This window comes from Colius striatus, chromosome 1 (genome assembly GCF_028858725.1).
Source record: "Colius striatus isolate bColStr4 chromosome 1, bColStr4.1.hap1, whole genome shotgun sequence".
Taxonomy (NCBI): domain Eukaryota; kingdom Metazoa; phylum Chordata; class Aves; order Coliiformes; family Coliidae; genus Colius; species Colius striatus.
Window position 1 is genome coordinate 179,636,173 of NC_084759.1, and position 24,340 is coordinate 179,660,512.

The 24,340-nt window shown below is 38.2% G+C and overlaps 1 protein-coding gene across 3 annotated transcripts; it reads left to right on the forward strand.

The window, feature by feature from the left end:
• Positions 1-375: 375 nt before the first annotated feature.
• LOC133628717 (uncharacterized) lies at positions 376-22,876 on the forward strand. 3 transcript variants are annotated; one of them, XM_062017481.1, is made up of 2 exons: positions 376-1,335; positions 22,858-22,876. In XM_062017481.1, coding segments are annotated over exons 1-2 (840 nt in total). In that variant the 5' UTR covers positions 376-497; the 3' UTR covers positions 22,860-22,876. The 3 variants fall into 3 exon arrangements, with proteins under 3 accessions (XP_061873465.1, XP_061873451.1, XP_061873457.1); XM_062017467.1 differs by lacking the exon at positions 22,858-22,876 and adding an exon at positions 6,228-8,677; XM_062017473.1 differs by lacking the exon at positions 22,858-22,876 and adding an exon at positions 5,798-6,194.
• Positions 22,877-24,340: the final 1,464 nt, after the last annotated feature.

Sequence of the window (24,340 nt, forward strand, 5' to 3'; positions counted from 1 at the left end):
GGGCGTAAAATAAATGTTTATTGTACTAAATACAACACACTTGACTAAGTGTAGGACACAGGAACCAACATGTGGGTTTCAATTTGTTCTGCATATCACTGGAGGGTCTAATCCTTTCACAACTCTATCTAGCCACCATCAACTTTTCATTAATCATTATGTTTCAATGGGAAACACTGAAGGGTGTTTTCTTAGATTGTAATGAAGTGAGAAGCTAACGTCATGGTCTGTTTATCTTCATACTTAACATACTATAATTATTTAGTATTTTTTTTCGTTCAACTAGGACTTGCACTTTGACTTTTGTAAATATAGGCAGTTTAGTTCTCATTGTTAAGGGTGTTGACTTAACAGAGTATAAAACAGTAATCTGGGTAGGTGAGAGCAGCACATTTGAAGTCTAACTTTCGTTTCTTCAGACGACCAATTATTCAACTGACTACTTGCAGTAAAATATCAAGACATTTAAAATAAATGCTAGACTTTGTCCTGCTATAATGACTGAAGACTTTTCTGAAAACAATAAAGGAAGTCTAAACACCTGTACAGCAGCAGAAGAGGAAGGAAAACTGTTTCACACAATTCCACATCGAATTCTCAGCTCTCCCATACATGCCAAGAAGGGTCTTTCTGTGACTGTGGATGAAGCAAGATTTCTGGAAAAACCACCCCTATCTTACATAGCCTTAATTGCAAAGGCAATTCTTTCTTCCCCTGCAAATAAACTGAATTTAGCTGCTATCTACAAATATATTGAAGATAATTTTCCTTTCTACAGGAACAAAGGTCGAGGCTGGAGGAACAGTGTAAGACACAACCTTTCGCTAAATGATTGCTTCATCAAGGTGGGAAGATGTGAGGATGGCAAAGGAAACTACTGGAGTATCCACCCATCAAACTTAAATGACTTTCTTCACGGTGACTTCAGGCAACATCGAAGGTCACGAAAGCGAGGGCATCAAAAGCAGCTAGAGCACTGCCTTGCTGTGAATTATTTCATGCCATGGGGACACTGTCCTTCCTATCCTGCACCGAATTGGCTTTACCAAACACATTATTTTCTGGATCCTTTGTGGAAGATGATGTATGCTGACAGACTGCAGCTTATGCATGAATACCAAAAATGGAACGAAAACAGTGATTTAACCATGGGGAAGTTTTCACCTTCACTACAGGCTGATAAACCACACAGCATTTATTTGGACTGTTTTTATGGATCTCCTACTACTTCAGTTATGCAGCAGAATATTTTCCTAAATATTCAACAGGCTTTCCCCAATTCTTTTTTCTTCTCTTCTCAAAAGCAGCAGCAAAGTGAAGCATTCAGATACATCTGTAAGTACTAGAAAATATTTGAAGTGCAATAACTTTGCAGGCAGCTTGGGACTCTGTCAAGATACAATGTATTAATATATATTGTACAGTTTTGAACATCCATATATGTTCCAAGATGGCAAAAGAGCTTACTTATGAAAGCCAGTGATCACCAATGATGATTACCTTAGTGTATTAGATTTGAAATTATAAGAATGAATACTAGTTTTAATAATTCTACTAGTCAATGACTAGTTTATAGATTACTTGGTATGAGAGTAAATCCATTAGCACTGACTGCCCAATAAAATTGTTTTTAAATTGTACTGTGTTAATCAATCACTGTAATACTACTGTTCTATGAGATTCAAATTAATACACATGTATGTGTATTTGTAACTATATATTCAAACATGTACACCCATATAATTTACTTTTATATGATATTGAGTAGGAAGCATTAACACATTTTTCCTTTATTGGTTGTGAATGACTAATTGTCACCTCCCATTCTTTTGAAAATACTGAGTTATTTTACTCAATTTAATACGTTGGTTAGGACCCACTTGGCACTATTAACTCTGATGCATTGTATCCATCTAAAAATCACTGTACCTTCATACATAATGATGTATCTTCAGATGCTAAGTGGATACTTGCTTCTGTTTGAAAAAAAGTTGAGATGAATAAATATTCCAAGTGAAATAGTATTGCAATATTATCATTAAAATGTTTTTTAGTTCAAATTTTGTTCTTAAATGCGTGGTCACATATTAATTAACCTAATTAAATGATTATTTCACGACAGCATGACTAATTACGAGTTTACTACTATTTGGGTATAATGAAATTAAGAAATTTTCATTTTTCAGATGTCACCTACACAACATTTCTTAAGCTTACATCCATACTTTTAGTTTATATAGTCTTATGTACATATATGGTTGCTTGCATAGCTAAAGGCTATACCATGATATAAAGTACTCAAATATAGTTTTTAAATGGGATTTCCTATCCAGCAAACTCATTGTAACAGGAGCTTTGGATTAGGAAAGGATCACAAGCATTACAGTGAAAACACCCAGTTAAGTTAGACACTTTCAGAAAAACTTACTTTGAAATATTTTCTCACTGAAAATGTATATTTGAGTAGTAAAACCCTAAAGACTCTGCTATGCCTTAGTCATGAAGAGCCTTAACATGCAGACAAAACTTGAGACTTGGACTAAGATGAGGGAAGATGGGATTTGTGGCTGAATGAATGGGGAGACTGGGATGAGGAAACGATGGAGATAACTGGGATTAGGACAAGGACCTTAGACATGCTGAGGCAGGAGCTGTGAGAAGCCCGAGGAATACAAACTGTGAATGCCAGACAATAATAAACAGATGAGAATGAAAGCTAGTGATAAGTATAGTCAAGGGCAGATTTGAAGAGTACCAGGTAGGAAAAGTCTCTGCTATAGTTTATGTACTAGAAAGCCTGAGACGGAATTTAGTACACACATTCTTTAGCTGTCAGCAAATTACTTTGAAATTATACAAGACAAGCAGCTACTCCTGTTTGTTCTCATTGGTTCCATTACCTGGCAAAAGCTTGTGAAGTGCACCTAAGGATACTCCTGGAAGGACACAAAGCCACTTGACTTCATCTTCCCTGCTAAATAAGAGCTGGAGGAGGGCAGTAAGTATTTAACATGGCACATTTTTGAGCTACTGTGACCTATCGTTGAACAAGACATACTTTAAGTCTGGAATAACCATTTTAAGTTTGCTCTGGAGAAAGAATTGCATGCTACCAAATTAGTGATGGTGGTGGAAACGTGGCATGTATTAAACTATATGCATACTTCCAGATCTTCATCAGGGTTTCCTGTGGGAAGGCAATAAAAGGAGTTCACACAAAGGGGGAGACATTGTTCTTCTCAGATGTTCAGATTTTATTTAAAGACCACTTTGAAATAGTTTTCATAGCACTAGTGATACACATACTATAGCCTGAGAACTCTCATTTTAAGTATTTCTGGTCTGATTATGTAGCTGTCAGTATGGGTATCCTTATGGGTTTTTTCAATGAGTTTTAACTTTCTGTTTGATTGTATAGCACCTGCACGCTGCAGTGGAAGAGGATTCTTTTCATATAATGAGTAACTATTTCTTTTGCCCTCATTGTTCAGTAGGTATCTCTAGCTTTCTTGCTGTGCATAGTTCAAACACTGCTCTGAGAACAAAATTACTGCATGCATATTTTGTTATCCTTGAAAGTTACAGTATAATTTACTTTCAAAATATCCTGAGATATGAGGCACATCTTGAAATGTAGGCTCAAAGAAACTGAGGTCAAATATGCACACTCGCTTTGGGCATCCCATTTGTGAAATTATTGTGTAACATTTTATGCACTCAAAGCCCAGATCCCATTGCCCTGGCTTTCAAATCTGAGTGTTCAGAATATTTGTAATGATTGTGAGCAACAAGGAAACTAGTGACCATCTATTAAAAGTTTGATTCCATTAACTTGTCCCGAAATACTGTAGTAGGTGAAAGAGAGGAATCCATCTCTCCAAGGCAAACTGCAATGGTCGTAACACAGACAAACTTTTTCTTCCTGTAATCCCCAACCAACTTTGCTAAATACCTTCCAACTTCTGTGATACAACTGAGTAGTTCTTCATTACTCAATTCTAATTAATCTACAAAACAGATCTACTTTGGATATTAAATAAGATGAAGGGAAAATAGACTTTTTCATATAATTAAAGGTAATATTGTAATGCATTCAACTAAGGTAAAGGCTAAGTTAGCCATGCGCAATTTAGACACTATGCCATTTTTCCCCCTAGCTTCTGAGAGCTCAACATTGTAATCTTAATAATGTTTTTCTCCACAGCTGAAGGAGTAGGTTTAATGTGTCATTTTGTGATGAAAATGTCAAAGTATTAATTTGCAAGCAACTTCAAGTAAAAATTTAAGAGCAATAAGAAACGTCTTGAGTTGTGTATTCTACCTGAATGCCAAACTTCAATATCCACTTAGCATATAAAAAATAAATAATTTTCTGTTCTTGAAATACCACCTTACAATTAGAGAGGACAGTAAGTTTCTGATACACGAAATTACCATTTAATGAAAAGATAGTAAGATTCTTGAAAATTAAATGGATGAATTACATCCTTGTATGGGAATGGCTGAGGCAGTATATGTGGTGTTAACAGGCTTCCTTATAAATAAAATCAACAATTATAAATGCTGAATTTCAGAAAATCAGAGAGGAACACACTATCCAAAAACTGTGTGTTGATAACTTCAGCTTTTTCCAGATGAAATGCATTACTGGGGTTGATAAAAACGTTAGGAAATCAGAATCTCAGCATTATCACCATTATCACCTCTGTTCCCCCCATGAATAAGACAGAGGTCATCTTTTTACAGCAGATCTACTTTGGAAGTACACAGATGAAATGCCAGCCTATGACATAAATAGCTGGAATGGAGGTCACGTACACTCTCATAAATAAATACTGCCAATTGCTCTGCTCTTCTTTTTGCACTAAATGAAATTACTTCTGCATAATGAAATTATGTTTGAATCATACATTTCTTAGCACTTTCAATGAACTATATCCTAATGGTGAGCAATAAGAGATTAGGCCTGAATGTGAGAACCTTTTTGCAACATTTTACAGGTAATAATTTTAAGCCAGATAATAAGGTTGCCTTTGCAGTTGACCTCCACCTGTTTATACAAATATTTATACTAAAATTTCAGTAACATATCTCACCCTATAAAGCCCTTCTGATACATTTGCTGCCCAGAAAAACTGCTGACTCTGAGACTTGTCTTCTTGCATATTGAAAATAAGCACTTTCCAGAGGCACAAATAAGAACTTTCTAGAAAAAGAAGCCTCCAAACTGTATAGCTACTCAAACTTATGCACACTAATTTATGGCCATCCAACAATTATCCATTTTTTTTACCCCCTGCAACAGGTCATGGAAAACAAATCAAGCACAAATATAAATTCCAGTATGGTAAGGCTTGTGTATGTAGATGCATGAGGATATATCAGATTTGGCCTGTACTGACACCATGAGTGAAAAAAAGAAGAAAAAAAAGAATGCTTAAAGGCTTTTTGAGAGTTGGTGTAATTGGAAATGAGATCATGAAAACGAAAGTGCCCCAATCACACAGGACGAATAGAACATCACTATAGGACACATCTATGTCTGACTGACAGAATGTGCCCTCCTATATCTAAACTTTTGAATACCTTTAAAGTGTAATTTTAACCAGGACCTTCTCAGGTTTGTATTGGCTGGCCTGATCTATATTATATGCCAAGCAGTGATAATTACTGACAAATATAATTCCATTTGTGTTAGTAAGATGTAGTGTCATGCCAAAGAGATCAAGTGGATATGGGTCAAACATGGGTCAATTTTTGCATCATACCCAAGTTTCGAACCTTTTTGCCAACACAGACTCCTGATGAGGTGCACCCAAGCAGCTGAGAAATACCCTGGAAGGACTACCTCAAATGGCTGAAAGCTACTGTAGCACCCCTGTATCACCTTGCCTCAACAGCACTTTGGCACAGAGGAAAAACAGAGAAAGAAGCTGGAGGTCTGATTCTCCTGTGATCTTTAAGGTTGTTTTAGTCCGTGTTGACACTATGTTTAGGTAGTAAATTGTATATAACGTCTATGAATGGCTCCTATGTATCTTACCTTTTCCCAACACAACGGAGGACACAGCTAGCTGCATTAATTATTTCATCTTCTCTTCCTCCTCCTCCCGCAGTGTTTACTCTGTCCTTTTGCATCTGCATTCACTTTGCTGTCTTCCAGTTCCAATCTGAATTTCCACTTCATGTTTTCCTGCAGTCTTACTCCATGAATCTCTTTTTTACAGGCCTGACCAATACTGTCAAAGAAGAATCCTGGATCCCAACAAATAAAATAAAATAAAACTTTAATAATTTTTTTAAACTTTTAAAATAAAATAAAACTTTAACAACTAATGTAAGAACAATGTACAAAGATGACATAGGGCTTGATTCTGATTCTACCAACAACCATGAAAACAAGAATTTTTTTAAAGTTACATTTAGAATCTTTTGAAATTTGATATTTCATTGGAAGCAACAGGGCACGCAGACTTTATTTCTATCGTAAGACCATACTGTACTAATCTTCCTGTGCATCCAACAGATTTCTCAGTATAATCTGTACTAGACTTGACTCAACATAATAACTCAGCAAGCAAAGTCTCTCAGCAAGCAAAAAGAATTCCTCCTAGCAAGTTCTTGTCTTCAGATAGAGCTGTCAGCTATTTGAAATCCCTTCGGCGCTTTCAACATATAGTAATTTTATTTAACTGTTTTAATATTAATACTGTGCTTTCAGCACATCTGGCTTACCTACTTGTGCCTTTTTGAAGACAGTGTGTGGCTTACACTACACTTGTGAAGTGTTAGTGCATATAAGGTCTGATATGTCTAGAACTCAGAAGGCACATCTGATCAGGCAGAAACAAGACAAAGTCCCAGGACTGAGGGATTTTTAAATGGTTGGCTCTCTCCAAGTGAAGGAGTAGAAAAAGTAATGGGGGAATCCTCAGCACCAGGAAAAAACACTGTAAAAAATTGAACTTGTAGTGAAAAATAGCCTGAGAATGGACTTCTTTTAGAAATATAGCCTGAGAATGGTCCATTTTTGGTTTTGTTTGGGAGAAGGAGATATTTGCCTTTTCAAGCAGCAACTTGCCACAGAACGGATTTCCCACTTTCGTTAGTAAGAAAAAAACCCATTAATCTATCTGGTAGGAATGTGTTTTTATGCTTCCATTCTGTCCAAATGGGTGACAAAAGACCTTTAGTAAAGACACAGCACAATAAAGCCAGATTAAATTATTTTGCAACTAGAAAGGGAAAGGAATAGAGGGCTAACTAACTTTCAACAGAAGCTGCAGCTCTTGAATGTCATGCAGGGCTGTGACGTTGAAGACTTCTGATCCTCAGTACTCTCCCCCATGCTGGCCTTCATTAGGAAAGCCCAGCTCCACATACTTAGTAGGGCATAGTTCCACTTCGAAATATCTACTGTAGGGATATATCAATTTTTGGACATGAGAAATAGGAATTGCACCCTAAATAAAGCGATTTAACGTGTACTTCAAATGGTTTGCTGTTGTATAAGCTAATGCCATGTCAAGTCTAACAGGACGTAACTAGTGTTACCACATTCTGTTCTAAGCTATTCAAATGCTCCAGTCTTCTAGTGTTCATGTTGACAGATATATATGTATTCCTTTACTGTAAATAGATTAGACTTAGCCATATGTGCTCAGACTAGAATTACTAACAACAGAATATTAAACTACATCCTAAAGAAAAAATTTAAGATAAAAATATATAATTAGAATACTGTTTTGTTTCAAAACCCAGTCCTAAATGTGGAGACTGTAAAAGGAATTTGAGAAAAGCCTGGAGACACTCTGAAATAGATTTTGTCTGACAAGACCTTCTAAAAAAAGGTTGTGAAAGTATTTTTTATAGAAAATATACATAAACTGAACTCTGTAATCCAGAATTTACAGTGTTAAGAAACCAACGTTGCACATGAACTGAACTATTAGTATATTTTCAGTACAAGACATTTTAAACAGCTCAATAATAAATTGTTGAATTGTTTATCTAATATAGAAATGTTCACAGACATTGCAGTATGTGTGTGGGGGGCCGGGAGTGCATGTAAGCACCTGTGCACATTTATGAATTCTCAGAATCTCATCCTGAAGTGGTTTATAACTGTGCAACAAGTTGAACAACTTTATATAGGAAGTAAAACTGCCGTAAAAGGCAAATAAATGCTGCACCAGTATTAATAGAGAGTATATTCATTGCGTACACTGCTCCTCATATTCATAAAAGAGAAGCTAGACAGGTGGAGATAATTATCCCGTTATTTTAGCAATATCATCCCAAAGACAAGATTAAAAACTGTAATTCTACTTAATCCCTGTAGCCTGCAACACCAACAAAGAAAAAAGGTAATGAGAATACAACTCACAAAGCAGAAGTAAAAATAATGTCATAAAGAATGCTCCATCAGTTAAAACCTCTAGATGTATATCTGATTGCTGCTGACGGAGAAATCATTGTATAAAACATCAAGCACAGGGTTCACAGAACAATTCTGAAATGCAAAGCAACAAATTAAACAGCACACAGTAAGAGTCAGAATCAATCAGGACCAAATTTATGTCATGCTTGAAAGCCTTACTAGAATTCATACAGCAATGCTTCAGTTAGTAGATCTTTTGTTAATTGAGATACAACAATACATACCAAAATTTAGTAAGAAATGGCAGATGTGCTACTAGCTGATAATTACTTTGCAAATCTGAATCAAATAATAGCTTTCTAACAATTAGAGTAATCATAGTAATTTTAAGGGTGGAGAGAACAAGGATGATATCAAGTTTGCAATATAAAAAACTGGAATTAATACTTGAATAATCTCCATCATTAATCAAGAAATAAATCCATCTTGCAAGTGGATTTCTTGAGAGCAGTTAATAACTGCCATCACACTTTCCAGAGCCTGCAATCCAAATATAGATAGAAGAATGACTGATATTAGTTGTCTGAAAGAGACAATTCCCTTCTGAATATCACCAGAGCATGTGACCTGTATAATATGAAGTTTTGAAGTTAAATGATCTTATAAGGAAATAATTCAGCAGCCTGCTTGATGACTACCGTGCACCACAAGTATAGAGACTTCAGTAAGCCTACTGTACCTTAAAGCTAAGAAAAAAAAAGTGGTGCGTTTTTTGGGGTGTGTATTTATTTAAATAAAAAATAAAAATTTGGTTTCTAACAACTTCAAAGCATTTAACTCTATTCCTAGGATCTCAAAAATATTTGAACCTTGTTTTAGGGGAACATGCAGCACCCAACAGGTCATGGGATATTTCCCAGGTATGCAGATCTTCCTGCTGAAGTTATTCCTCTCTGTTTCTCAGAGCTGTGTAACTCAGTCAGTAAGAGCATGACTAGATATTATATGTTCTATAGCCCAGTGCCAAGGGCCAACTTCCTGCAAGGAGAGAAGTCTGAGATGTAGTCCATGCTGTAGCATATCTTTTACTATTACTCTAAATACATAGTGGGGTCAGGGTCAGCAGAAGAGATCTCTGCCTCTCAAAGGAGTTTCATAAACCTACAGAGAGGGGTTCTCACTATTTCTTCTCCTTTTTCCAAGTCTCTTTCCTCTTTGCTTGTTTCAGGACACAATAAAAATGGATAGTATTCAAGACAAATGTCTGGTCTTCTGGGAACCTGACTTGTGAACGTTGAGTTTGCTAGCAACACTGTAACTTCTTAAGAAAACACCCTAAGCAACAGCAAAAACAAATAAAAAAAAAAAACAAACCCAAAATCAGGAACAAACAAACAAACAAAAACAAACAAAAAAACCCACCTCACTTTGTTGTGATAACTCTGAGAACACAAACTGTAATTCCATTTGTCAAACATATATTACAATTTCTTTTTTTCTTTAATAGACTGATTCCTAAGTCATGGAAGTCAGCTCTGATTTTTGTGCCTACCTGAATGACTATGAAAGGCAGTAGAGAACAGGCCCAATGTAACGTACTGCAGTGAATACATCATTTTGTAGATTCAAAACATGTCCAAATGCATCTGAAAATCATTGACAATGTGCAGTCTGACAAGCTCCACAGCGGAGAATGACTGTTTGTACATCTGGTGTATCAAACATTTCAGACAAGTAGCCAGGGAAAAATATATGATTGTGAAAGCAAAGCCCTATCTCTCCATGACCAGAAGACATCTATTCATATAGAAAAAGAACAGATGAATGAAACACTGCTGTAAAAAAAAATACAAGGTGCTCGATAAACCGTTGGAATTAACAAAGTAATCTGTTAGCAAACAAAAGCAAAGACAAGTTTCTAAGATCCAACGTGCCAGGCCAATGAATTGTTTCCTAGAATGGCAGTTTGATACATACATGTGAAAAGCAACTGGAAAGGCAAATTTTTCTATCTATATTTCAATAGAATTCTCTCATAAGAATTTGGCAAGACCAAAGAAGAAATATGGCTTAACATGTCCAGCAGATGTTGCTATAAATTTATTCTATGATTTAAATATTACCTTATAGGGGAGAAATACTACAAGAAGAAACAAAATTTTAATTCTAATGGAGAGCAACTTTGTTTTTTTAAAAGCTTTTTTTTTTTTTTTCCTGAAAACTATCACAGCAACTACTCTGAAAAGCAAAATTACCCTTTTGTCTTCAGGATAGCAAACTTCCTACAGTATCTTAGCAAAATACCTAAGACTTGTCTGCATTAGTGATTGATTCTTCCAGGCAAAATACATATGTAATCCTTTTGCAAAATGGTGTTCAGGATTTTACTGAAGGGTGTATGCTAGTGATGACACAAAGTCTGGCCCTAAGTAAATATGTGAGTGAAGCTACTAGTTTCAAATATACTTTTATGAACTTTTATGTTCTGTGAAAGTCTAAACGAAAGGTTTGCTATATCTTCTATGTAGGACTGTGTTTTCTTAACTGTATGTCAGACACCCATTCAACATATTCAATATACCTGGCTTTTTGGGAAATATCTGATCTGACACTTGAAATAAACCATCTCCATTTTCTTAAAAGTAACACCATGATCATTTTGAATAAAAGAAGAATTCAAAATGGTTTAGCCTTGGTTCAGTGCAGACCATCTCACAGATGTTTATTTTCCAAGCCTCTTGGAGACAGTTCAGATCTAGCCAGACTCTTGAAATGGCACCTAATGACTCTGATCTGTTGGAGAGGTCAAAAGGAGGCATGTCATGTGGGAATTGTGACAGCATGTGCACTGAAAGCTGATAAAAGAAATTCTCCCAAGTTTGCAGAATGGGAACCAGTGAGGGTCAAGGTTGACATGACTTTCCAGGGATGCTGATGTGAAGAGATTCAGAGGACAACAGCAACATGAGAGTGCATGTTCCTCAGTAGTTTCCCTGTATTTTATCTCATGTGCTGCCTTAGCAACTTTCTGGCCATTTGTGGAATTTTCCTGTGCCATGGCAGGACTCCAGTCCTAGTTGCAGTGCATCCTTTCCCTGGCAGCTACCTGCCAATGAGGGGCCCTAGGAAGGGGGAAAGCCTCCTTCCTCTTTCTCCTATGTCCTTTGATTTTCTGTCTTTGAGAATTTCTCCTCACTTTGAACTTGGACTCAGATGTCTTAATGTGATTCTATTGTTTTTTTCATTTTTTAATATTTTCCAATTATCACATGAGTGTATAGAATGACCAGTGTAAGAGGAATTGAGGGAATCAACAAGGCTTCTGAAACATAAGCTTTTATACAGATGGAGCCACCACGCTGAGCCTGTGTCAGGGACGAGGACAGCTGTTGAGTGGGGAGAAGAGAGAAAATGAGGTGAAAAGTGATAGGGTCTGGCACAAAGTCTGTATATTCCTGAATCAGCAAGCTTGCTCACTCTCTGGCTTATCACAGACTCCATCTGCCTCTCAAAAACCTTGTTGAATCAGAAGGAAAGGAGAAAAGAGTGCAGTGAGCTGGTACATGCAGGAGCTGAGCTACTGCATTCTCACAAAATTTCATCACTACTTTGGGTCCATCATGTCAACTATCTGAGTTGGGGAACTAGGGACAGTGCTCAGAAAAAGTATCGGCTCACAAAAGGGTGATCTGCAGCTCCAAAGGAAAAGCTATATATTAGATAACGTCACAGCCTGTCAGATTGTGACCTTTAATTAAAGCATGTGCAATCATGCTCTTCAGTCCTCTCAGCAATGATAGTCAGCTCAAAATGAGACATTTTCAGAGGCAGAAGTCTGGTTGGCGATGGATCTGAAGGGAGGGTGCTAGGTCAATCTTTCTGAGGTCCCAGTTGAGTCTGAGTGAATCAATACCATCCTAGCATCCAAAATTGTGTCTGAGATCAGTCTTCTTCATGAAGTGACACAAGACTGACAAAAGAAACTGAGAGAGAAGATACAATCCTTTTGTGCATTGACCATGTCTGAAAGACGATACTAGCTGATGCTGGCAGTTTCTGCCAACAACAGTCTAACTGCTCAAACATGACAAGTCCTTAGCTTTCTCTGAGAACATCATCATATCCTTTGTTTCAGTAGAGCTCTGTATGACGTTGCAGTGAATACTTTGCATTGTCGTTTACTTAGCAACTTTCTCAAAAATGTTTGAGCAATTACCTCTGAACTTCATGAATTCCTTGTCTCTACTTTTACATGGAAATTGAGAAGTTCCCAGAGCTCTTACTGGAAGCCCAAATATAGATATGACATGCAGATATGAGACAGCACTTAATGAGATGTAACTTCTAGCCACCATGACAACAGAATAGTAAAGATGAAAGATCATTCAGGCAAACAGATCAGCTGGTCAAGACAAGACAAGAGTTTACAGTGAATACCAGCTTCAGAAGCCATCAGTACTAGGTAACACTGTATTGTTGACTCCAATGGAGTAAAACCACCAGAGTAATCTGCCAGCAACATCATTGGAGTTATACTGCATGGGTGTAAGTCTGTTTAAACAGATGAAATTCATGGGTAAATTACACATGTAGATAACCTCCTTTCCCTCATAATTTCATATGTCAGCTTTGCCCTTTCTTCAACTGTTGGTGACTTGGTTAAATCTGTCAGCAAGGGCTATCAACATTGCAAATTGCAGTGATTTTTTTTTTTTTTTGGGGGGGGGGCATGGTTTGGTGACAAGCTTTGGATATAACTGAAACCCTCATGTCACTGGAAGTTAACTAAGAGGGTACCAAGGTGGGAACCTAACCGCCTACAGATGAGAGGCACTGTGTCCCATTATCATTATGCATCTCTATTTGGCTTTTTTTAATATACTTACTGTAAGAATTATCTTGCCAAGAGTGATTATCAGTCTTGCATTAAAGGCTAAGGCTGTTATGAGAGAATTTAAGAGCATTACCAACATCTTTACCAAAAGCTATGCATCTTCCTGCAAAATATAGTATATCCTAGAATGGTCTCCTGATGCTCTTGTTTGCCAATGAATTAAGTATATACTCATTTAGGGATACATTTTCTACACACTTACCTCCCATTTTGTCATTTGCAAGCCTAATCTATGTGCAATGCACTGTTAATTTACTCCATAGTGTTCCCACGGAATATAATTTGTATGCACATAAAATATCAATGTAACATCTAGAGATGAAATCCAACAGAAACAGTTTACTGTGAAATTCAGTCTTTGTTCCCTCATTTTTCCACTTCACTGACTGTTGCTTTTTCAAAGTACTCCTAGAGCTCTCTTGCACAACCCTTCATTATGCTGCATTATTTCTTTATTTGGGAAATAAAACTAAAAAGTATTTTTATACAACCTAATTTCCCATAATTGTTGGGATGATGTTAAGAGAGTTTTTCAGGAGAGAAAATGCTAATCAATTTTATTTAAAAAACACATTGAAATTCCACATAAATTGGTGCCAGAGTGCAAATGCTACTCAATCGAGAATGGAGAGGGAGAAAAGTGCAATGTATGTCAGCTCTCACTTTAATACAAAGGATGTGAGATACCTTTTATTTGAATCAAGTGCTATTTAGCAACTTAAGCATCTGGAGCACATCTGATAACTTGGGTAAAATGTATTGATTTCTCTATTGATTTTTTTTACTATACCTTCTCTATGAGAGAGCTATAACTGAAAGCAGCAAGTGACCCAGCTACTGCCAACTCTTAAGTAGTGTGGAGATGTTCAGATATGCAAGACGGGCCATCACTGAATTCTAGAACACAAGTCCTTGCTTTGCCATTACCTGGCATTAGTATCTTTCTCTCTTGGCTTGCAGTGTTTGAATTTTTTGCAATAGTAATCTTTTTATGCATGTTTCCATTATTATGAACAAGTGGCTTTGTTCATAAACTAGATGTATGCATGGATGGAGACAGTATATACCCTTTACACTATGCATTAACCTTAGGATCAAGCATATAGAGCTTTTTTTCTTCAGACTCAAACCAGATTCGTATGTTGAAACAATACACGGGAGCATACATAATACCTGTGGATTTCTGGTCACTTTATTTCCAGGAATAACTCTGAAAGTCTGTAGCATTTGTCACTCTCGCTGGGCAGTTCTATATAAATAAAGAAGGAAATTCTTGCACTCTTGAAAGCACTAGAACTTCTGTTACTGCCTTCAATGGGACCAGAAATGGGCACTAACAAAACCTGTCGCTGGCCACAGCAAGTCTTACTTTGTACTGTGGATTTAGCCTTACAGCCTGTTTTCTTAAATGTAGATAACAGTCGCAAAATATGGCTCACAAATAAAGGACTTTTTTTGACCCCCTCCTCCCCCCCCCCCAAAAAAAAACCCCAGCCTACAAAAAAAGAGAAAGGAGGGCAAAGCCTAAGAAGTCCAGGAAAGGCAGCCTTGAGTTACACTTAACATTCCAAATATTTGCACACAGCAAGTAACCCTTGAAATATACTTTCAGCAATAAGAACCCAGACGTTAAGTTTCATCTCTAAAGGTTCAAGAATGCAATCTGTAATAAAGAGTATTCAGGGGCCCCACAGTGTTTGAACTAATTGCCACAAAAGAAAGGGGAAGAGCTAGGCAAATAAGTAAACGGCTGCACTATAAGTAGTTCTTGCTACCCTTTGTACAGACGCATTGTAAAACTAGTGGTCATTCTTCATTCCCAAGAACCATTATGTTTACTCTTTGTTTCTCTGTTGGACTTTATTCAGACATTGTTTATTACAATAAATGGAGTGAAGAGAACAGCCCAGATTACACCACCTTTAACACGCTCTCTGAATTAGGCTCAGGATTTCCAGATCAAACATAAGGTGGCACACACCTGATTCACCTGGGGTCTCTTCCAGTTCTAGAAGTCAGAATTTACCCTGACATTTCTTTCAGGTTCTCTAGTTATGTACCATTTTAGAAGCAATTCCTGACCTCTGTCACATTGCTAAGAGAAATGTTCACAGAATCACAGAATGACAGGGGTTGGAAGGGACGTCTAGAGATTATCTAGTCCAACGCCCTGCTAAAGCAGGTTCACCTAGATCAGGTCACACAGGAACACCTCCAGGCGGGCTTTGAAAACCTTCAGAGAAGGAGACTCCACACCATCCCTGAGCAGCCTGTGATAGGGCTCCCTCACCCTCAAAGGAAAGAAGTTTCTCCTCATGTTCAAGTGGAATTTTTTTGTGTTGCTACTTGTGCCTGTTACCCCTTGTCCTGTGACTGGGCACTACAGAACAAAGACTCCCTCCATCCTGTTGACACTCATCCTTTAGGTATTTATAAACATTGATAAGTTAAAATATTGCACCCAATGATTCTAAAAGACGCACCCTGAGAATATATAGATTGCAAAAACTGAGAATATGTATTTTGCAAGAGGAAAAGTAGACAAATAAGATTACTGCAGTCTGCTGCACTCCAGGATTCATGGACTGCCCCAAGTCTCCAGAACTTGAAACCTCTGCTGCTGGTGGTGCCTAGTATGTGTGCAGAGCGGTTTGGTACTGTGTGTCTGCACGATGACCCAGTTTGCACTTCACCTCCAGCTGAAGCCAAGCTGCAGCCGGCACATCTCTGGGTTAGCAAGCCCCACTCTTCAAAGGTTTATGTAAAGCTACACGAAGAAAACCACAAATAGCTTTCTCGTTAAGCACTCTTGAGCCCTGGAGTCTTTCCCTACGCATCTCACACAGCGTCATTCTGAAAACATTTCTGACTCCGCTGGGTTCATACGGCAAGTAATCAAACAGGGACAACGATGGGGTGGGGTGTGGTGTCGTGAGGTAGCTGTCCCCCTCCGCCTCCTCCGCCGCCGCCGTCGCCCTCATCTGCCGTGGGCCACGCGGTGGCACCAACGCGCCGCCGTTCCGGCCGCACAGCCCAGCTCCGAGAGCCCCGCGCCGCCGGGGCAGAGCACGGCGGAGCACAGCGGGGCAGGGCCGGGCACAGCAGGGCAGGGCGCTGCAGGAGTGCGGGCAGGGCCGGGCACAGCAGGGCAGGGCGCTGCAGGAGTGCGGGGCGGGCCGGAGGCAGCGGGTGAGCGTGTCGCGTGGCCCGCGGTGCAGGCCCGGGGCCAGGTCGCGGTGCCGGCAGGCACAGCACTGGGCTGTCGACGGTGCGTCTGCTAATGAAGAGAAGAGCCATCGAAACGGTGTCGTGGCTGAATGGGATTTACCGTCCCTTTGGACGAGTGTGAACAGCGTACTTGCCACTGCCAAGGTTAAGGTGACGGACGTTGCGGCGCTTCTCTAGCGCCTTTTTAGCTCTGCTCTGCCCTTGCAAGCCTGGTTATTCATGGGAACAGGACAGCAAGTCATCTGTGGCCACCAAAAGAGCCCCCATCTGCCTCCTCCTCTGAGTGCTGCTCTTCCTTCAATGGTGATGGGGCAGGCCAGTGTAGCTCGTGCCACCACAACTAGTGTAAAAATAAGGCCATCGGCTTTTAAGGACTACTTTTAAACTGCCTTTTTACCTGTCCTGGCTTTTTACACTAACTCACCAATCATAATGGTGTCTAAGACCAAAATACTCCGTTCTGCTCTATGTGGGTGGAACTTCATGGCTGCACACAGTCCCGTTGTAAGAACATTCAAGCACAGTCATATCTACATGAGTTTATGTATTATTTTGCTGGTATTACATATATAACTTAGAAGTCTCAAAAAGGCCCTGACTCCTCTGAGCTAAATGCTGGACAAACAAAGCCTTACCCAGTGCCCACTGAAGGCTGTGGAGGTTGAAAGGGTCCCATGGGGAGGGTTCCTAGCCCAAAGAGCTTACAAGTCCAAAAAGACAAAACAAACAATGACAGACATAACAGGCATGCAGACAGCTGCCTTGGCCCTGACCCTGCAATTTTTTCTGCTCCAGTTTAACCCCATCTGAGAGAGCACACGATCTGGACTCTTATTTTAAATGCAAATCTTGCCTCCTTACTAATCTGAGGAAGCCGAATATACTTTCTTTATTGTAGTCTAAGTTGAGCTTTTAAAAGCAATAGCAGTATTACAAATGTTTTCATATTTTTAAACCATCAACAGAATATAATATTTTTTAATTGTGTCTAATTTACTTACTTAAACTTTCTCTCTTCTCTCCCCACTTTTCCTTATCTTTTCCTATTCCATATTTATGATTTCCAGTTTTATGCACCATTTCCTTTTTCAGGTTTCTATCTTGTGTGTTTATCTTTACTCATGTGTGTTTCCACTAGGTATCAATGAAACTATTCACATGCTTAATTAAGTGCAGACAAAATTTTGTAAGGTTATTTTGCTTTTTATTCACTTATTTATCCCTAGGTATTTTTTTTCCTCAGAACTTTCCATCTTACCCATCTTCTGACTTAGGTTCTAAGGCAGTGGTTCCCAAGCTGCTTCAGTTCAGCCGTTTACGTGTTTTGGGGAGATTTTAGGTCCCCAGTCTCCAGCCACATAGACCATCCTGGTAGTACAGCAGTCTCTCTATCTGAAATTTCATTTCAAGGTCCAGCTAACCTGCCCCAATCCAGCTTTCCACTCTGCCCTACCCCAGGTCCTGTCACTGACCTTCCAGCAGAAGCCTCCCAGACCCTCTCATCACTTTGGCCAGCAAGCCAGCCTCAGCCAGATCTCCTTGTGCCTACCAGACCCCTATCTTCCATTTGCCACAAGATTTTTAACGGCATTCCCAAGGACTGATCTTCCTCCAGCATAACCAACTATATTCCCTGTCAAGAAGACAAATCTCCTGTCTGAACAGACATTTGCTGTGCAAGATCCATGCAAATGCTGCTTGCCTCAATGTCATTATGGATTCACACCAATTGTTACAGTCTTACAAGGAGATCTTCTAAGATGAGGGCAAAGCAGGAAAGAGAAGTAGGAAGGGAAAAGAAATGGAAGTGACAGGAGAAGAATTGAATTGAAAATTCCTGAGGGTTTTGACCCTCCCTTAGCTCCCCTTCCATGTGGTAGCATCTCGTCCCAGCTTGAGATCTAAATTGAGCTGAATTTATTTGATTTTAAAGACATAAATCATAAAAATTACGTACCTTTCCCCCTTTTCATTTAAATGTGTTCAACACACCTACAGCTCTCTGTTCTCAGAGCAATGAGATTGTCACAGAGAAGAAACCTTCAGGTCAGTCTTCACATTTTGAGAACCTGAGGTCTTTTTATTTCTTCCTTGACTAGACTGTCTCCTGAAGGAGCTGTAGTTTCTGTACTTTTTTTAGGAGTAGTGTTTTGTGGATCATCAGTAGGCATCACATACATATCAGCTGAGCAAAGTTATTCCTTCTTCATGCTTCTTACTTTAAGGAAATGTAAGGCAGCAAATGGGTGTCGTTTTGTGTTTATGTATGTGCCTAATTATTGAGTGTATTGCTAAATTGAAAATGTCAACACAGTTTGGAAGCAGTATTTGTTATATCTTTGTGCTTCTTATGAAAGATCTACCAGCAAATTAGGAAGGCTTCATATGAACATGTTGCTGTGTACAAAGAAGCTGCCCTGATCATTTCTCTGCAGATGACGTGACAGTGGGACTTACTAACTCTCTCTAACCCCTCCTCTCAAGCACATTCTTTACAGAGCACCAGGTTGTTTTTTTCAAATGTTCCTTGGGAGGTATTCAAGATCCCTACCGTCAAACTTGAACTTCAAAGTCAAGCAGTGTGTCTAGTGCCCATCTTCTCAGCATATTTTTCAAGGACAAATTATAAACATTTCAAGCAAAGTGCACTTTTTACAAGTTTGTTTGCCAAGTACTTCTGTCTCCCTTCCAAGTTCCAGCTATGTCAAAGCATCTGGTGTACAAACAGGTTCCTCACCTCAGCTGGTTCATGAATGCCAGGGCACAGAGGCTTATCACTAATGAAAGAGTTTCTCTGGATGAAAGGGGAAAATGCCGTGGGAGTCACTTGACAGACTCTCCCTTGTCACAGAATATGTAGATCTGTTGTAGTTGTTGAGCAGATGAATGAAGTGATGTGCAGGAGTGATTTCCCCAAGTTTTTCCAGACCTTGATCTAAATTCCCTGAAGTCAATAGATTCCTCTTGATTTCTATAAACCTTACATTGGAGGTTCTGGTAATTATTTATTCTAATCTTAAGACACTAACCCTAACCCTAATCCTACCCTAGTTTACCTTCTTCAGAGGAATCTGTGGTCATCTGAAAGTCCTGAATATTTGCAACTTAGCTTACAAAAAGTTTATTGAAGAGATACATATCAGTCTATAATATTTTTCAGAAATCAATGCTGCCCTTAGTCTCATTTTTATTTATAGCTAGATCAAATACAATTTACATAAAATTACTTTCACTTGATGCTAAAATCAACCCCAATTTCAAGAGAACATAAAGTTGATATAAATTCTTCTTGTGCATCACACTCCACGTTGAGATCTACCATTATGCAGACTCAAATACAAACTGCCTACACATTGCTTTTTCTTTTTTCCTATCATGGGTTGCATAGCAGAAATGATAATTTTTAATCATCCCACTGTAGATCTGTGAGAACTCAAGGAAGAAGTTGCGCCAATAAATGTTAGCCTGATCAGAACATTTGATACGTATGACAGAACTGTAATTACTACAGTCTCCCGTGGCTTTAGTCCTAAATCATCTTTTCATGATTTTTAACATCAGATTTTAACAATATCTCTCCTGTTTTCAGGGGTTATCACCCTAATTTATAGCGATAGGTCAAATGTGGACTTAGTTCAAAAGAGAGGTAAGTCTTGTCTAGGCAATAGTGTTGGTAGGATTTTCAGACCTCTTATTTTTTCCATTTCTGCTGAAGAAATTCTTTCAGTGAGTCCGTTCAAGTGTTTGCTATAAAAACCTATATAATTTAGTACAATTTGCATTGCTTATCTTTGTAGCATTTGATTACGTAATGAAATGTATCGATTCAATTATATCATTTCATTGATAAATTCATAGCTCTGTATAAGACTGAGGTCTGATCCTATGCCATAGTGCACATTGTTAAGAGAAAGGAACACTGAATCATGATATAGTGGTGACAATCCCAATGTCAGAAATATCTGTCTAGTTCAGTGGAAATAATTTTTCAATATAATGGAAAATCTCCAAATATTTTGCTGTCTCTGTTATCTAAATGATGAACTGTGATTGCTCACTTGTGTAAGTCTTTGTTCGCACATACACTAGACAAGTAATCAGATGTATCATTCCCATTCAATGCCGTGTAGCCAAGTTGCTTTGTGAACTGGATGAGTCTGTCCCTATCTTTTGCACAGGTATGCAGGACAAAAGGGCAAGAGTAGCCTTTCTCTGATCTTACAAAACCCTTGCAAAGCCGAAGACAGTAATGAATACAGCATTTGCAGAAAAGAGAAGGATTCTCTTAGTGTGGCTCTGACTGCAACAGCATCTCAGCTTCTGCTTACAGCAGCGCTGCAACCTTAGCTCAAGGCTCTGGTCCGTGTGGGAGCTCACTCTGCACAACTTACGTGCTAGCTTCAGCTCTGCATCTGGTTTGTAGCACAAGCCCATGGAGCCTATTGTTTTTATGATGACAGTATCTAGTACAGTACCTGTATACAATTCTGGCCAAGTACTCAGAAATTTGAACAGTCTTTTTTATTATTGTAAGTGCAAAATTTAAAAATGCAGAGAAATAGTAATGCTGCACCGTTAAGGCACAGTGAAAAGTTGAGCAAAATTGGAGTGAAGCAAAAAGTGGTTGATCACATTTATCAGTGGTTAAATCATTCTTTAAGACCTTAATCAGAGTGAAAGTAGCACGCTACTACCGTAGCGTGGTTCTTATATTTGTATTTATTGTTAGCTTTTCACTTCAGCAGTGGAGAAACCAGTGCAAGGGCTGCCTACAAATAGAACCTACCCTGTGGTTGAGCAGGAGCAGTACATAACTGTTTTTCAAGCACAGATCATTCTACAGGCTACATAATTCCATGCCCTTCCTGTGAGGATGTGCACAAAACTTGTCTCACTTCCCTTTCAACTGCCTTTCAGTTCCAAGTGTTGCTAGTAATAGAATTTTCTCTGTTGATTCTGTTATATTTTCATTACAAAGCTTATATATTGTCTTCTTTTCTTGTTCTTGTACTGGAAATGCCGAATTATTGGTCATGGTTCTGTGTGACCTGGTTCTGAAGTTATTAGTCTAGCTGCTATATTTTTGTTACATAGTATTTCAGGTACCTCAGTCTTTTGGAAAAGTACATTTCTTTTGTGAAATAACTCCCATTGTGTGCCTGTTTTTCGCTATATATATATATATATAGTGTCTGCTGCAAATGATTGTCTGCTGTATACATAAAAATATGGTGTTTTCATCATCATGTGGCCATCATTCCTGCTGGCCAATATACAGTAAAAATAAAAATTAAATGTTTCTTTAAAAAAAGAAGCACTGGTATTCCTGGAAATTTTATATTCAAGGAGGTAAAAAACCAAAGACCAATCTTACTCAATAGTGCCTATTAATAAAAAGAAAGTCCAAGTGAGCACTGTTCTCTTCTGTGTTTTCTGAAGCTTGTCAAACGTAGGCTGTTTCACATCAATGGCACAAATGAAATGTCATAATTAAAGGCCTTCCAAATTTTCCTGGATCTCAGCAGCCAAAACACAGAGGCATCTTGAGCTGACCTCCACTGGTGAAGAGAGGCAAAAGAAAGGAAAAAGTCTACAATTAAAAGAAGCCAGAGCCCAAATGATGAAGCAATTTACAAATCCAAACCACAGCTTCCAGAAAAAACAGGAAACGCCTGTGATCTGATTAATTTCAGTATGCTATTTTCCACCTCTTAACCACTAAAAAAGTTTTCAAAAGTCCAGATTAGACTAAAACAGGAGGGAAAATATTTGTTGCTCTTGGTAAGCTCACTTGTTCCACACAAGCAGCTTTTGACTTGTGATGAGAGTTCTCATTGCCTTAGGAATTTAAGAGGTTAATTCAAGCTGTCTTGATATCAGATAATAATAACAATGTGATTTATGACCTCTGTCATAAAGCATCCAAGAGATCAAAGACCAAAATAATGTTGTTTCATTCTATGTTGATTTTGTTCAATGTTAGTAACAGATGGGACTTGTGGGTTTTTTTTCTGGAAGTCTATTTTTTTTGGCTGCTGTAATTACAGTAAGCTGTTTATTGCTTAATATGTGTTATTTTCACCATTTATCCTTGAATTTGAATCATGTTTTCCACCCGTAACATACTCATAAAAACAGACATTTGGTATCATGAAGTCTTGTATTACAATTTCATTAAAAAATTTGTTTTTACTTATACTCTTTTAAAATCAGTGGTGCACCACTCATCAGTGTTTCTGCAGAGTTCTTCACAAATACTTTGTAAAGTGGCCAAAATGTTACATTGCACTTCATTTTGACTCATTTAATACAGAAAACTTTTCTGTTGTAATATTACATGTATTCTTTTTTGCAGGAAGGCAGATGAAAAGTATCATCAATACGGAAATTCAAGGAGTTTAGGTAAGAATAAGTTAATTACCCAAGTTGGAATTCTGACGAGACACTAAAGTCAATATCATCTCATCCTTATGAAAAGAAGTCACAAGGTAAGTGCTCAAGACTTCTATATGTCATTGGAAAAAGATGGCACTTTCAGCATCGGAGTGTCTTTTCACACTGGACACGGGATTGGATCAATACAAGAACAGGAATGTCACCTGCCACGATCTTTACAGCTTGCCTGGCTAAAGAATAATAATAAAAAACAGTTGCTTAAAGCAGAGGAACAGCTCTCAGAAGGCTTTTTGTTTCATTTCCAGACAAGTCCCCAAATTCCTCTCTATCTCTCAGTTTGTCCTCTGTATAATCTAAGTAGTAATAGTTACAAACTTCACGTGATTTCTGAGTGACTCATTAATTATTGTCTCTGAGATTTTATTTCTAGAAAGCAATATGAACGTGCCAAGTTTTACATACACAGTTATTAGTACTTTATATACTAGTATACACTTATGTTTGTAAAACATAAACTAATGGGTGTAAAACAACTTCCAATAGCATACTTATCGTTTCTGTGGAGGTTCCTTGTTTAGAGGAAGAGGTGCTGCCAGTAAGGACTCTTTGTAATTCCTTAGACTCATAAGTATTGCACTGATACATTTGGATACATTTGGAGGCTTCTGTTTTGATGGCTGCAAGGTCCCAAAGCTCAGTATTTCAGCCTGGTCTTTTAGTTTTGCAGATGATAAAAACAGATGTGCTGTTGTATAGAGCAAGCTGTTAGAGCTGCCTAGATTATTTCTTGTTTGAACTAAAAACTCTTTTAGGAAAAAAACCCATTTAAAAATTGCTATTGAGAAGGAATCTGCCACAAACCTTAGGAAGTTGCTCGCTCCTATTGGCAAAAATATGCATCTTTATTTCTAACATGAATGTATCCAGATTTTCCTACTACTTTACCTCCTTCCATGTTATATAATGAAATTTCATGTATTTGCTAGATTTAAGAGCCCATAATCAAAGCTGTATAATTCCCCATGGTAACAGCTTAGAGGTTAGGTCCAAATCGATCTTTAGTATTCTCAACTGATAAACTAAGCAGATTGAGGTCTTTGAGTCTTTTACCCTGAAGCGTGATTAACAGTCCCCAAGTCATGCTTATGACTCTTCTCTGAACTTCTTCAACACTATTGCTGAACCATGGACCCTAGAATTGGACAAAATATTCCAGTAATGATTTCATCAGTGCTAAATACAACAACAGTGTAATAACTCTCGACACCTATCTTCATTCATTATTCCTCTGATGCCTATTTATTAAGCTCATATTAGACATTTTGTGCACTGTGTCACATTGGCAAATTATACCCAATAACTGTGAACTCTGATCCCCAACTCTTTTTGAGAAGCATTGCTTCCCAGAACTGAGGATCCACTCTCTAGTTACAGGCTGAAAT